We start from the raw sequence: 12,835 nt of genomic DNA, 5'->3' as shown, positions 1-12,835 counted from the left end.
GTATTGTGAAAGAGGCACCAAGGTCATGGCTGTCATGTTGTACAGCATGCTCTGCAACAGGGTATTATGTGTTGCCTGTATACACCCTCTGCCTATATCCATTTATCCTGACTGGTAACTTGATGGTAGTAATGCCAATGTAAAAGGCTGAACAGTATTTACATAACAGCTGGTATAGGACATGTGTTGTTTCACAGATGGCTCTCCCTTTGATAGGATATGTTTTGCCAGTTACAGGGCTGGAATAGGTGGTGATAGGAGGGTACATAGGGCAAGTCTTGCAGCAGAGCTGGTCACAGGGGTAGAAGCCATAGGGTAGGTAGATGGGTGCAGAAGGAGCATAGGGTCTGACAAGGATATTGTGGTGATTGGAAGGGTGACAGAAAGCTATTCTAAGTGTGGTGGGCAAAATCTCAGACAGAACGGATCTCATTTCATCATTTCAACTAATGATTTTAGGAAGTCATGGCCTTGTCAAAGTAGCTGATTAATACATTCAAGACCAGGATAATGTTGGGTGACAAGTGGTGTGCTCCGAAGTTGTTTTTTGGAGGGATCAGCAGTGCCAGGATTGGGTGTGATGGCCCAGGAAATCTGCTTTTGAACTACGCTGTTGGGATAATTATGTCCAGTGAAGGCTGAAGTGAGAGTGGTGGTGTATTACTGTAAGGACTCTGCATCCAAAAAAAATTGTTTGCTCTCTGCTCTTCCATTCTTCATTGTCGTGCTGGCGCTTGTCATTACACTGGAACAATTACTACTACTACTACTACTACTACTACTACTACTACTACAAGTTAAAGTTTTGATTCCAATGAAAAGTGAGGGTTTAACAGCAATTATGCTATTACAGGAACATTTGTCATTAAAAGTGAAAGGGTCATCAAGAAATAAGAAAATATATATCTGATAGAAATGTTAGTCATTAACAACTGACTTAAGAAATGAATTTTGATTCCTTGATTCAAATCAAACATATGCAGAACAGCATTGAACAAAGATCAAAAGTATCAAAAACTGAAGTATATATATACGGGGTGTTTCAAAAATGACCGGTATATTTGAAACGGCAATAAAAACTAAACGAGCAGCGGTGGTTTAATGTAACCAAAGGACCGAAAAGCGATACAATAAAGGATCTGTTTGAAAAATTTCAACGGACTGGGAACGTGACGGATGAACATGCTGGAATGGTAGGGCGACCATGTATAGCAACCACAGAGGGCAATGCGCAGCTAGTGCAGCAGGTGATCCAACAGCGGCCTCGGGTTTCCGTTCACCGTGTTGCAGCTGCGGTCCAAATGACGCCAATGTCCACGTATCGTCTCATGCGCCAGAGTTTACACCTCTATCCATAAAAAATTCGAACGCTGCAACCCCTCAGCGCAGCTACCATTGCTGAACGAGAGACATTTGCTAACGATATAGTGCAGAGGATTGATGACGGCGATATGCATGTGGGCAGCTTTTGGTTTACTGATGAAGCTTATTTTTACCTCGATGGCTTCGTCAATAAACAGAACTGGCGCATGTGGGGAAACAAAAAGCCCCATGTTGCAGTCCCACCGTCCCTGCATCCTCAAAAAGTACTGGTCTGGGCCGCCATTTCTTCCAAAGAAATCATTGGCCCATTTTTCAGATCCGAAATGATTACTGCATCATGCTATCTGGACATTCTTCGTGAATTTGTGGCAGTACAAACTGCCTTAGACGACACTGCGAACACCTCATGGTTTATGCAAGAGGTGCCTGGCCACATCACACAGCCGACGTCTTTAATTTCCTGAATGAATATTTCGATGATCGTGTGATCGCTTTGGGCTATCTGAAACAGACAGGAGGTGGCGTGGATTGGCCTCCCTATTCGCCAGACATGAACCCTGTGACTTCTTCCTGTGGGGACACTTGAAAGACCAGGTGTACCGCCAGAATCCAGAAACAATTGAACAGCTGAAGCAGTACATCTCATCTGCATGTGAAGCCATTCCGCCAGACACATTGTCAAAGGTTTCAGGTAATTTCATTCAGAGACTACGCCATATTATTGCTACGCATGGTGGATGTGTGGAAAATATCGTACTATAGAGTTTCCCAGACCGCAGCGCCATCTGTTGTTGACAATTGCAACTACTGTAATTTCGAAAGTTTGTCTATCTGAAAATGTACTGTTGTCCCAAGCATATTGCAACGAACGGTGTATTTCTATTGCTGCTAGTTTAGTTTGTATTGCCGTTTCAAATATACCGGTCATTTTTGAAACACCCTGTATATAAGTAGGCACCATGTATAGTAATAACAAATGACAATGATTCACATTTGTTTCATTGTACCAGTAATTTAATGCTGTGAAAACAAAGACTGTTACATCCCTGCTACACTCTAGCATGGAAATTGATTAAGAAAACTTTAAGGCAGCTTGTGTGTCATATCCATGAAGTGTGCAATAATTTTCACTGTCACATCCTCATGAAAGCTCTATCAGAAAATCCTATTAAGCTCTGGTAATATGTAAAATCAATGAAAGTATGCATACCTTCCATCCAGTATCCTGTGGACCAGTCACCTTAGTCACCTTTTTCAAATGCCATCATGGCTCCTGATCTCAGAACCTGGTATGTTTTATTAGATGATAAACGTTCTACAGAAATGAAAGTAACTCCAAGTGTGTCCCAAGGAGGTTTAATAGTGCTCCTAATTCTCTCTACATACATTCATGCTAGCAGCGATCAATTGCAAGTACATGACCTCATTTTATCGTAAGGCATAAATAACATGTAAGTCTCAACCAGACTTTGAAAATTACCTGTGTGTCTGATAAAGTTCCTAGACATTTGTAATGTTCATTTCTACATTCCACTTTTTATTACTTAAATACATTTTAACTCATTTAACACAATTTTCTTTAAATCCATAAAAAGAGAGGTGGAAATTGTAAGTGTATGTCCTTTTCAGGAAGTGTTTCTGATATAGTTTTGTTGCTTTACCAGACATTATAATATTAATCTCAAGCATAAAGAAATATGGAAATAGAATACTGTTTTTGCAGAATAGAAGATTAAGCCACAAACCTTGCTGTATGTACTTCTTTTTGTTGATTCTCAGTCTTTCATAGTGTAATAACAAAATAACGCTGTTTTTTCTAGGATGGTACTGGATTGATCCCAATTTAGGAATGCCCGATGATGCCATATATGTGTACTGCAATATGACTGGAAGTGGGGAAACCTGTGTTTTTCCTGACATACATTCTCGTCAGATGCCAAATATCCAGTGGAGGAAGGAAAGTGATAAAAATGAGTGGTATTCCAATCTTCGAGGAGGATTCCGAGTAAGGACTGCCAAAACCTACACAATCTCTTCATCTTCATAAGATATTTTTTAATCTCATTATTATTTCCGAACAAAGTGGCACATTTTACATACCTAGAAGTACAATATAACAAAAAGAAATACTTTATAAGATGTTTGCATATTGCTAATCCACAAGTACATAAGTTGAGAGAGTTGACTTATTAAGTTCTACATCCTTCCAATATTCCTCATTCTCAAGGTTTCTATGACAATCACAGATGACATTGTTGTTTTTTTGAGTAATTTTGGTTGTCTCATGCAGTTAGAACAGAAGCTCTATTATCCTTAACTGAGTTAATTCTGTGAATAGAAGTTTCAAAATTTAGCATGAATTTTTACATTTTAACCTTAAATTGTAATTCTGTAGAATTTCAGGATTAAATGGACTTAAAATTGACAAAAAAACATGATTCTTCATGATACTACAAAAACAAATTATAGGAAATAGTGTATAGCAATTTATTCAAATCATAATGTACACTTATTAATTTTTGTTGTTACATTAAAAATTACTTATATAGTTCACTTATAAAAAGTACAGCTGATGAGATGGAGCAATATTCTAAAGTTCATAGATCTCCTATGAAAGAACAGTGATATTTATATAATAAAGTTGATATTCAGTGATTTCCTGACTAAATTATCAGCTTGTCTTTCATGAACTCTTTCACTGGGTAGTAATATCTTTTTATCAGTGTATCATGTAACTTCTTACTTGGTAGGTCTCAAGTCATGTTTAGAACTTATTTATCTTTCCATAAGTTGAAGATCTGCAATCCAACATATTATGATAGCTGAGAATAGAACTTTAATTTAGGAACAAGAAGCATAAACTATCTTTATTTCTCACAGTACATGAATGGTCAGAATAATGCTTGGTTGGCTGTATGAAATGAGTATCAATTGATACCATTTTCATTGAAAACATTACGTAATTTATTGTATTTGTTATGCACCAAATAAATCAGCTGATGGTGACAAAATAATGAATTACGTGAATGAATAAGTAACTACATCATTGTTGGGCATAGCAACCAGCTCTTTCAGAGATGGAATTTTTCCAGAAAAACTAAAGTTAATTAGGATTGTACCAGAACACAAGAGTAGGGATAAGAAGGACCCTACACAAGTACAATCCAGTTTCATTGATATCAGGTTTCTAAGAAAACTGTAAATATTTATGTGTTATAATAGATTAGTTGTTCGTCTGGACTAACACAACATCCTTGTACCATCACAGTATGGTTCCAAAAAGGGTAAATTCACAGAATTGGCTACTGTCAATCCAGTACAATATAGTATTCAGTCATCTGTCCATGAAATACTGATACAAAAGTTGGAAAACTATGGCATTTGAGGGCAATCAGGTGAGTGAATACAATCATGCCTGCACAACAGAAAACAGTATGTATTAGTAAAGAACAAATGCCAGTCAGAAGTTAGGGTGATTTTAAGATGATCAACTTTTGAAAAATGTAGAAACTGCTCCAAAAATCTAGATATCTAAACTTTTACTTCTTTGGGCAAATATTAAACAGTAACATACACTGAGGTGACAAAAGTCATGGGATACTACCTAATAACATATCAGACCTCCTTTTTCCCTGACATAGTGAACCAACTCGATTTGGCATGGACTCAACAACAAGTCCCCTTCAGAAATACTGAGTCTTGCTGCCTCTATAGTTGTCCATAATTGCAAAAGTGTTGCCGGTGTGGGATTTTGTGTATGAATTGACTTCTTCATTATGTCTCATAGATGTTCGATGGCATTCATATCGAGTAATCTGAGTGGCCAGATCACTTGCTCAAATTGTCCAGAATGTTCTTCAAACCAATTGCGAGCAATTGTGACCTGGTGATATGGTGCACTGTCATCCATAAAAATTTCATTGTTGTTTGGGCACATGAAGTCCATGAATGGCTGCACCCTATTGTCATCTCTTACCAACTGAAATCAGGACTCACCTGACCTGCCCATGGTTTGCCAATCATCTAGTGTCCAACTGATATGGTCGTGAGCCCTGGAGAGGCACTGCAAGTGATGTCGCACTGTTAGCAAAGTCGCTTGCGTTGGTCATCTGCTGCTATAGCTCATTAACACTGTCCTAATGGATACGTTCATCATCCCACATTGATACCTGTGGTTATTTCATAAGGTATTGCTTGTCTGTTGGCACTGGCAACTCTATGCAAATGCAACAGATCTCATTCATTAAGTGAAGGCCGTTGGCCACTGTGATGCCCATGGTGAGAGCTGACACATGAAATGTTGTATTCCTGGCACATGCTAGACTGTGGAGCTTGGAATACTGAATTCCCTAACTGTTTCTGAAATGGAATGCCCCATGCTTCTAGCTCCAAATACTATTCTGCACTCAAAGTCTGTTGACTCCAGTTGTGCGGCCATAATCATGTCAGAGACCTTTCCACATGAATCACCTGAGTACAAGTGACAACTCTGCAAATACACTGTCCTTTTATACCTTGTGTACATAATATTACTACCATATGCATGTGTGCCTATCCTTATCCCATGACTTTTGTCACCTCAGTATATATCACAAAAGATAGTTCAGATTGGATTACTAGAGCTAATACCCACATCCCGAACACATGGTGGAAGAAATAGGCAGGTACAACACATACACCACCAACCTACAACTGTTCAAAAAGAGCGTTGGTACTCAAGTTATTAAGAAGTCTGCCAAAAAATCTACATGATAGTACACTTCATAATAACTTTATAACTTTCCTAAGAAACTAAAAGCCTACCCTATGGAAAATAAATTTTACAGCATTAAGGAATACCCATTTCATTAAATGTAATCAATAGCATTAACGCATAATTACAATGGCTGCTCCATAGGTAATAAGTGATACTGAATGTTTTCTGACTTTGGCATGTCCAATATTACATTTACACTTGCTGTGCACAATGTAATCTTCCAACTAAAATTCAGTTTAGTTCAGTACATATAGTCCAGCTTTAATTCTTATCTAGATTTAGTCCTAGAAATCTGGCAAATTCTAATTCTGCTATATGCTTATTTATATGGCTTACTTTTAAGTTTCTGGCATTTCTCAATAGTGGTTTCTGAACTATACTGTAAGCATTTTTGAGATGTTCAAAGTATTTCACTATAGCCATTTTCCTAAGCTATCTAGTGTATTAATGATGCAGTAATGATTTTTTCTTTGCAATTTGAATTAAAACTGATGTATTATTAACAAACTGATGAAGGATTGATTGCCAGAGCACTAATGTAGGATAAAAAAGAAAACATAGAATACAGCCTTGATAGATACCTTACATTACTGTTCTCCAGTCTGAATATCAGTTTGCTGTGTTTGAGGAGATACTCATCATTCATCTTCTATTACATTGGCAAGATCTTTCATTAAGGTATGATGGTGGAAGCTCTTATATGCTTCACACATCAATCTCTCTGTAGATGTACAAATTTTTGCAAACTGTTGCCTGTTGACATCTCCATGACCTTTCTTTGAACCAAGATGGATCAACACTCTCTGCTTCAACAGCATTTTCTGAATTTGATTATTTAGGCTTTCCCAGCATAATAAAACTTGAAAGTCTCTTCGGGTTTGCTGCCGGACACTAAAATCAACTTGACTCGATATTTTGGTGATCCAACTGTTTGCCATCTTCAGGAAATGCTGCTTCTGCTGATGAGGCCTACCGATAACTGACGCCAAGTTGCAAATCGATGTCCTATGTAGGCCACCGTTTAGTACACGGCACATGCGTCGCCCATTGCGGTTTCTGACAACCGAAACAGGGAGGTGGCGCTGCCCTTAGTGAAACACTGCTGGCAACGATATATCGCAATCAAGGCCGCAATGAAGAACTTTCAGTTTTGACGTGAGATAACACAGAATTCCACTTTTGCTAAGAGGAAACCCATTGTCTCTGTTGATCAAATTATCAGCCAACCTAATTTCAATCACCTTTTTATAGACACTGTTCCAAGAACCAGAAATGTTGGCAACCACAACAGTTTCCTGAAATTTCATTTTGTGTTCCTCATTTAGGCAGTGTTCTGCTACCGCCATTTTTTCCAGCTGTTGTAGTGGTGTGTGACAGCAATGTTCCACACACCTGTCATGCACTGTGCGAAAAGAATGGCCAACGTAAGCTTTCCCACATTGACACAGGATTTTGTACACCCTGGGTTTCCTAAGTCCCAAATCATCCTTCACAGAACCAAGTAGAGCCCTAATCTTAGAAGGTGGATGGAACACACTCTTAATGTTAAAATTCCTTAAAATTCATCCAATCTTAAACAATAAGCCTCCAACATAAGGAAAAAAGGCCACAGATCTATGTACCTCTTCGTACACCTCCGGAGATGGTCCAAAGTCCATAGACCGACGAATCTGTTTCTCGGTGTATCCATTTTCCTTAAAAACAGTCATCAAATGCTCAAGTTCTTGGGTTAAGCTGTCTGTGTCAGAAATAGCATATGCTCTCCATACCAGAGATGCTTCCATTTTTAGACATAATGGTTTATAAAAAACCAGATGGAACTTTGGGACACAGTGTTCACCAAAAGCTGACACACACAGATTGGTACCTGCATCCTAAGAGTTGTCATCCCCCACACCGATGTAGTGGTATCCTTAGGACTTTGGTATGGAGAGCATATGCCATTTCTGATGCAGACAGCTTAACCCAAGAACTTGAGCATTTGATGACTGTTTTTAAGGAAAATGGATACACCGAGAAACAGATTCATTGGGCTATGGAGTTTGGACCATCTTCAGAGGTGTACGAAGAGGTACATAGATCTGTGGCCTTTCTTCCTTATACTGGAGGCTTATTGTTTAAGATTTGATGATTTTTAAGGAATTTTAACATTAAGAGTGTGTTCCATCCACCCTCTAAGATTAGGGCTGTACTCGGCTCTGTGAAGGATGATTTGGGCCTTAGGAAACCCGGGGTGTACAAAATCCTGTGTCAATGTGGGAAAGCTTACGTTGGCCATTCTTTTCACACAGTGCATGACAGGTGTGTGGAACATTGCTGTCACACACCGCTACAACAGCTGGAAAAAATGGCGGTAGCAGAACACTGCCTAAATGAGGAACACAAAATGAAATCTGAGGAAACTGATGTGGTTGCCAACATTTCCGGATTTTGGAACAGTGTCTATAAAGAGGCGATTGAAATTAGGTTGGCTGATAATTTAATAAACAGAAACAATGGGTTTCCTCTTAGCAAAATGTGGAATTCTGTGTTATCTCACATCAAAACTGAACATTCTTCGTTGCGGCCTTGATTGCGATATATCGTTGCCACCAGTGTTTCACTAAAGGCAGCACCACCTCCCTGTTTTGGTTGTCAGAAACCGTGATGGGCGGTGCATGTGCCATGTACTAAACGGTGGCCTACATAGGACATCGATTTGCAACTTGGCGTCAGTTCTCAGCGGGCCTCATCAGCTGAAGCAGCATTTCCTGAAGATGGCAAACAGTTGGATCACCGAAATATCGAGTCAAGTTGATTTTAGTATCCGGCAGCAAACCCGAAGAGACTTTCAAGACATTCTCTGAATTTCTTTTATCAAACCACAACAGGTCTTTCCCATTCTTAATATACTTACCCAGCATGTACTTCTTCAGAGAATAATTTATGATGGCATGCAGAAAGGTAATGCTCCCAAATTTTTTATGTGAAAACTCATAAAGATTTCTTAATAATTCAAGTGTTATTAGCATTATATATCTTTATAGTTTATGTCTACATTTTTGTGGCCCGCTGTCATTAGAAGGGTCTAAATAGCAGGGTGTAACATGGCAGTGTATAACTATCTTGCTGCATAAGAAACAGCATTCTGTTATTGAGCTTCAGATTCAAATAGTCTCTCCACACATGGGAGCATTCTCTCCTCCAGCATGACAGTGCCAGACTGCACATGAGCTCTGTGACATCTCCAACAATCTGTCACCTTGTGTTCACTTTCATCGAACATCCTCCAACAGTCCCAACTTGGCCCCATCATATTTTCACCTGTTTCCAGAACTTAAAGAGCACCTTCGAGGACTTCCCTCCACCACACACCATACGGTGGCTTGCAGAGTACCTTTGTAGATGTAGATCTAGATGTAGATGATAGTGATGAAGCAATGAAAGCACAGATGAGATTGTGGCTCCATCATCAAAGTCAAACATTCTACAGTTACTGTAGCAGTAAACTGAACTCTCACTGGAAGAAATTTGTTCATTGTCAGGATGACTGTGATGAGAAATACAATGAGGTGACAAAAGTCATTGGATAGTGATATGTAAATACAGAGATGGTGGCAGCATCGTGTACACAAGGTACGACAGGGCAGTGTGCTTGTCGAGCTGTCATTTACACTCAGGTGATTCAGTTGAAAAAGTTTCTAATGTGATTATGGCTGCACAACGGGAATTAACAGACTTTGAACATGGAATTGTAGTTGAAGCTAGATGCATATGATATTCCATTTCAGAAGTCATTGTGGAATTCAGTATTCTGAGATCCACAATGTCAAGGTGGGCCAAGAATGTCAGATTTCCACCACAGATAACACAGTAGCCAATGGCCTTCACTTAATGACCAAGGGCAGCAATGTTTTATAGAGTTGTCAGTGCTAACAGACAAGCAATACTGTGTGACATAATGGCAGAAATCAATGTTGGATGTATGATGAGAGTATCTGTCAGGACAGCGCAGTTAATTTGGCATTAATGTCTGTGGCAGCAGACGACTGACATGAATGGCTTTGCTAACAGCATGATATCACCTGCAGCATCTTCCCTAGGTTCGTGACCTTATCAGTTTGATCCTAGATGACATTTTCAGCAAGATTGTGAATATAGAATGAATAATCACAAAGCTGTTCATACCATAGACAGTGTACAGAACCAAATTAAATATAATGATCATCATTGCAGAATACAGAAACTTGAAAGATACAGCAAATACATAGAGCTAATTAGTGTATTTCAAACTCTCTCTTTGAGCTTTTGCTCTGTCTTCAGCAGAAAACAGGAACATAATGGCGGGGTTGTAATCACTGTTGCAAGAGATACCAATTATAATATAATATAGAATTCAAAGAGGCTCATTCTACAGCAATCACAATGACTGCAAAATATGCTGTCTAAATATGACATTTCATGAATTACTGCACCCAGCTGGTTGCCCAAGAGCACTGAAATTAGTTGATTCACCAGAAAAGCTTAAAATCAGACATCTGAGTGACCTGTCTGTTGAAATAGGTCATAAACACTGCAATACAAAAGACTGCATAAACATTATATAATGATTAGTAAGCAGCATAAGGATATATATGTTGTGAAAACAGATTATGCATTGGTATCATTAAATCTGAACTATGCAGTAGAGATCATAATTATATGAAGAAATATGTCACAGCCCTTCCTGTTACGAAATTAAAAGATCACCTTAAACAAATTATGACCAAAAATATGTCTTATTATCAATGAGTGTTAGAAGACTTCTTGCTTAGTCTTCATACAAAATAAATATAAATTTCATTTTGTTTTTAGTATTTCAGTTTCATTGTAATCCACAATAAATTTATGATCAACAAAAGCAATAACTGTAATAATGCCCTTGAACATTAACAAATTTAAAATGTTTTGTAACCTCAAAACCATTTAATATTTGCATACACGAGTGTCCAACAAGAGGCAAGATTCGAAAATAGCCATTTTTGATGGAACTGATTTGGTGAGCTTAAGAACTAAATTAGATGGGAAGTATGCTGATTGTATTATATGTCAAACAATTCATAGGTTTCACTCAGTATTTTTGGAAGATGAATTACTTTGATACTTAAAAGGAAAACATACATGATTAAAATTCCACCTCCTTGATTTAACAGTATAAAATTAGCATCCCCATATGATAAACTCCTGCAAATGCATCAATACAGAAAATAAATCAAGATATGGGCACCAAAGATAGTCTTGTTCATACACCAAAAATGTCAGTTTTACCCAAAAAGATAAAAATTAAAAATCCAAAAACCTGTGGTTGTTAAGAAAAACAACCAGCGTAAATGTCACCAATTACTACTCTTCAAAGTACAGGAAAAGGATGTAAGTTTTAAAAAAGGTTTGCTCACAAAACTAGACTTCACCTCAAGTTAATTTATTTACTGAGTTATTTTCATGCCTTCTATTTATCAACATTGGCTAGCATAATTAAAGTTTAACAAAATCTGTTTTCAGAGCTACATTTTGTTGGTTCTTTGGGTGAAATGTAATTCAGGCCATCATTCAAAGTAATGAATGTAGGGGCACCTACCAAGAAAATCTCAAATTGGCCAGTACTACTGACTCTTAACACCCCAACAGCCGAGGACTGAACTGACATTATCCTTGTGTTCCCAGTTTGACACATTACTATGCAGCAATGAAACTGGATTGCTAAACTGTGTCTTGAGCTGTGTTGCACTCCATAAAGTCTTGAGTCCCACAGGGCTAGTTTATCAAACTACTATCCATCACCTAACTTCTCATTCTGTTCATAGTTTGTATGAGCTAAGAAAAATTGCTGGAGTGGAATACTTTTCTACCTTATGGTTTATCATTTGTCTCTTCTCACCTGGCACATAAAATGATATTTCCTCTTTTTCATTGTTACATTTGGGTATCTCGATGAAGTATAGGTGAATACACTTAGAATACTGCAAAACTGTGCTTTGTAAAACACAATGTGGTGTCAGCAATGAGTGGCAGGTCTTCTTTCACTGCAGACAAATGATAAGCCACTGTTGTGATTAAGCTGAGCAGCAGCAGCACTAGTAGCAACAGCAGAAAGTATCCTTGTGGAAATTGGGGACATATTTTCGACAGGTATAATGAAAGCCACATTTATTTTGTGCTGGAAATATGCACCAGAATCCATGTGCCATGGTGTTGGACTGGTCCCTTTCTGCAGCTTGATATAGGTTCTATGAGGAAGTGGCAGAAAAATAATTGTGAACTATTTAAGAAATGTTATGTAAATATTCACATTCACCACCATTGTATGACTGTGCTGAAACCACTATTTTGCAGGGGAAAAGTCATAATTCTTTTGACTAACCTGCCAGCTGAACAAACCCAAGTTACATAGACTTTGCCAAAGCTAGAATGTTTCTCGTTATATACTAGATCTACAGTTTAGTGTAATCATAGACAATCGTCTGTAGAAAGACGTGAAAATTCTTTAATAAAACAAAAGTCCGTCTCCCAGATTCCAGGAGGCACCTGTTGCCCCCTCTCCCACCCCACCCCCCACCAGCCCCACCACCACCCACCCACCACTACTCTTGCACCTGTTGTGGATGCCTATGTGTGCATGTATATTTATATGAACAGCAGTAACATACTAGTATATTAACAATTGTTAAATATATTGCTAACCTGAAAACAGTACAAGGCTTACACATCAGCTCACGAAAACTAGTTTGTAAATTATAA

At 38.2% G+C, this 12,835-nt stretch overlaps 1 protein-coding gene across 1 annotated transcript in view; it reads left to right on the top strand.

Annotated features, from left to right (window-relative positions):
- LOC126299514 (collagen alpha-1(XI) chain-like) overlaps positions 1–12,835 on the top strand; it is a 497,414-nt gene that overhangs the window by 461,796 nt on the left and 22,783 nt on the right. Inside the window, exon 27 of the mRNA XM_049991477.1 lies at positions 3,144–3,328. Within this exon, the coding sequence (XP_049847434.1) occupies positions 3,144–3,328 (185 nt within the window). The remainder of the gene's footprint in view (positions 1–3,143; positions 3,329–12,835) is intronic.

Source organism: Schistocerca gregaria, chromosome X (assembly GCF_023897955.1).
Source record: "Schistocerca gregaria isolate iqSchGreg1 chromosome X, iqSchGreg1.2, whole genome shotgun sequence".
Lineage (NCBI taxonomy): Eukaryota > Metazoa > Arthropoda > Insecta > Orthoptera > Acrididae > Schistocerca > Schistocerca gregaria.
Note: the sequence above shows the minus strand (reverse complement) of the source record. Positions and strands in the feature narration are given on the sequence as shown.